Source organism: Aplysia californica, unplaced genomic scaffold, assembly GCF_000002075.1.
Source record: "Aplysia californica isolate F4 #8 unplaced genomic scaffold, AplCal3.0 scaffold00133, whole genome shotgun sequence".
Taxonomy (NCBI): Eukaryota; Metazoa; Mollusca; class Gastropoda; order Aplysiida; family Aplysiidae; genus Aplysia; species Aplysia californica.
This window is the reverse complement of record NW_004797403.1, coordinates 875511-877738: the sequence shown is the minus strand read 5'-3', so window position 1 is coordinate 877738 and position 2228 is coordinate 875511. Positions and strand designations below refer to the sequence as shown.

The window sequence follows — 2228 nt, the reverse complement described above, 5'->3', positions numbered from 1 at the left end:
GGGGGGAGAAAATAGGGAGGACACAGACACGCACACGTTTATATAAACTACGCTGGCATTTTTCACAAAGTGTTTTTTTTTCCCTTAACAAGAAACTACAAAAAAGTTACTAATTGTTTCTTATCACCTTACTTTGTTTCTTGTGTCAATAGGAATTAAAAAATTGCTCTACTTACTTAAGGAACGACCACATTCAAAGTAGTAGGCTACAGAAACTGATACTAAAAGTAAGATAAATCGAAGTATGACAAAAAATAATTTCTTTAAGAATATAATACAAGTCTTGATAATTTGTTAAGCTCGAAGCTCTTATCATAGTATGAACTGCAACGTTTTCCTTTTAGTGTTCGAGGTTAATTAAAGCTTAATCGAAAAGAGCTACGCGAATTGTTGCTGAACAGAGATGCGAGAAACAAAATACATAGACAAAAGGGCATTAAGGAAACACACTAATGGCCCACTCTTTTAATCACCTTCAAGAAGGCTTTGCCTTCCTACTTGTGTGTCTGGCACTTTCTAACACTATGTAAATTATTGACACCATGGGTTCCACAAAAATTCTTCTTTCTTAAAAACACATAATTTTCATTTATTTGTAAAGGGTCGATGAGTTTCCTTTGAGCTTGATCGATATTCTCATGTATCCGTCTCAGAATGATTAAACAACTGTGCAATTGTCAGACATGTTCAAATAATTCTATTATCTGTTTCCACATAAAGAGATTTTTAAAAAATCAGCAGATCCTTAAGGAATTGCTAGTATAAATATTTTCATGTCGGTCCCAGTTAATTAGGTTAAAGTAATTTTCACAAATGCTCAACTATTTTGAACATGCGTGATATGATCAAAATAACTGTAGGCCTACATTAGACATCCCAAATACTCCTTTATTAACGAAATAACGAGATCTTTAGCAAAAACAACTTTGATCTCAGATGATATAATTCCAACATTATTCCAAACACGAACGTGGCATTTTTTACTCAAGAGCAGGGAGACCTTTTAATGATATTGATTGTTGCTGAAAGCTTTTTTTTCTGTAAAGTAATGACGGCTCAAGTGATTGATGACTCTGTCGAGAATCGCACACCATCAGGCAGAAGAGCAAGCAAGACTCTTTCAGCAAACCGCTGGTCTGACATTGTCAAACTGGTATCGATTTCAGTACTTTGGCAATATCGACCACGGCTTCACAAACTTAACAGTGTTTCCAAGTACACTGATTTAGGTGCCGTCTCGTTCGCCAGTTGTCACACATAAACATAATAAAACAACTAAGGCAAAGTATTTGATTGAAAATTAGACTTACAGCACTCAGTAGCAAAACTAAATTTAATAATGAGGCCAGCACACAAAATTAACTTCTACCACAGCAACATCAAAAGTTCAATTTAAAACTAATAAAAAAAGAACCGGTGGGGGGGACAAAGAAACGCAGACGGCGTTATTGCAAAAGTACGCGAAAGAACGCAAACAGTTGCTGCTCAAGTTTCCGAAGAGCGTGATCACAAACCTGCTTCCTCTTCCTCCCCACAACAGCAGCACCGACAGAAGATCAATCTCAACAAGGCTTTTGGGGCACCGATGATGTTGAGAGGGGCAGGCAGTGTGCCACCGTTTCCGATATAGTCCATGTACAGAAGGCTACGGGCAAACTTCCACTCCCTGTCCGAGTCTTCCTGGAAACGCCCGCATAAAAATATGTTATTGAGAAACTGCAAGTCATAATAATATGATTAATATGAGGCTTCACACGAAATTAACATCCTGAAGCCAAGAGAGAGGCCTGCAAGCTGCGCACGTCTTCGAGTGGAAATGAAGCTTTTAAAAGCTCAAAATGATGTTGGAAAAATTGCTCTATCTAAATTGGGTCTCACTGGCCATACCAGAAGCCACATGTCACCTAAACCCCCGTTTCTCCTCTTTCACTTACGAAATATTTTCCTTTGCAGATGCTTTTATTGGTCATCGTCGAACATAGACGGACGAACTTTTATTGAGCACCTGCGTTGAGCTCGTTTATGGAACTTGAGGTGCTTAATACAGCAAAGATAGTTCGGTTTGTTTTGTGTTATCATTCGCGTGGAACGAGGTGAACGGGGTGAGGGGGAGTACAGAACAGAGGGAAAGATAAAAGTTAAGAGCCACAGAGAGAGAGAGAGAAAGAGAGAGAGAGAGAGAGAGAGAGAGAGAGAGATAGACAGACAGACAGTCAGACAGACAGACA

General features: G+C 38.7%; 1 protein-coding gene across 1 annotated transcript in view; it reads right to left on the bottom strand.

Annotated features, from left to right (window-relative positions):
• LOC101855636 (short transient receptor potential channel 6) overlaps positions 1 to 2228 on the bottom strand; it is a gene marked incomplete in the record, with an annotated part of 41789 nt that overhangs the window by 28130 nt on the left and 11431 nt on the right. Inside the window, 1 exon segment of the mRNA XM_013081498.2 lies at positions 1515 to 1680. Coding sequence (XP_012936952.2) covers positions 1515 to 1680 — 166 coding nt within the window.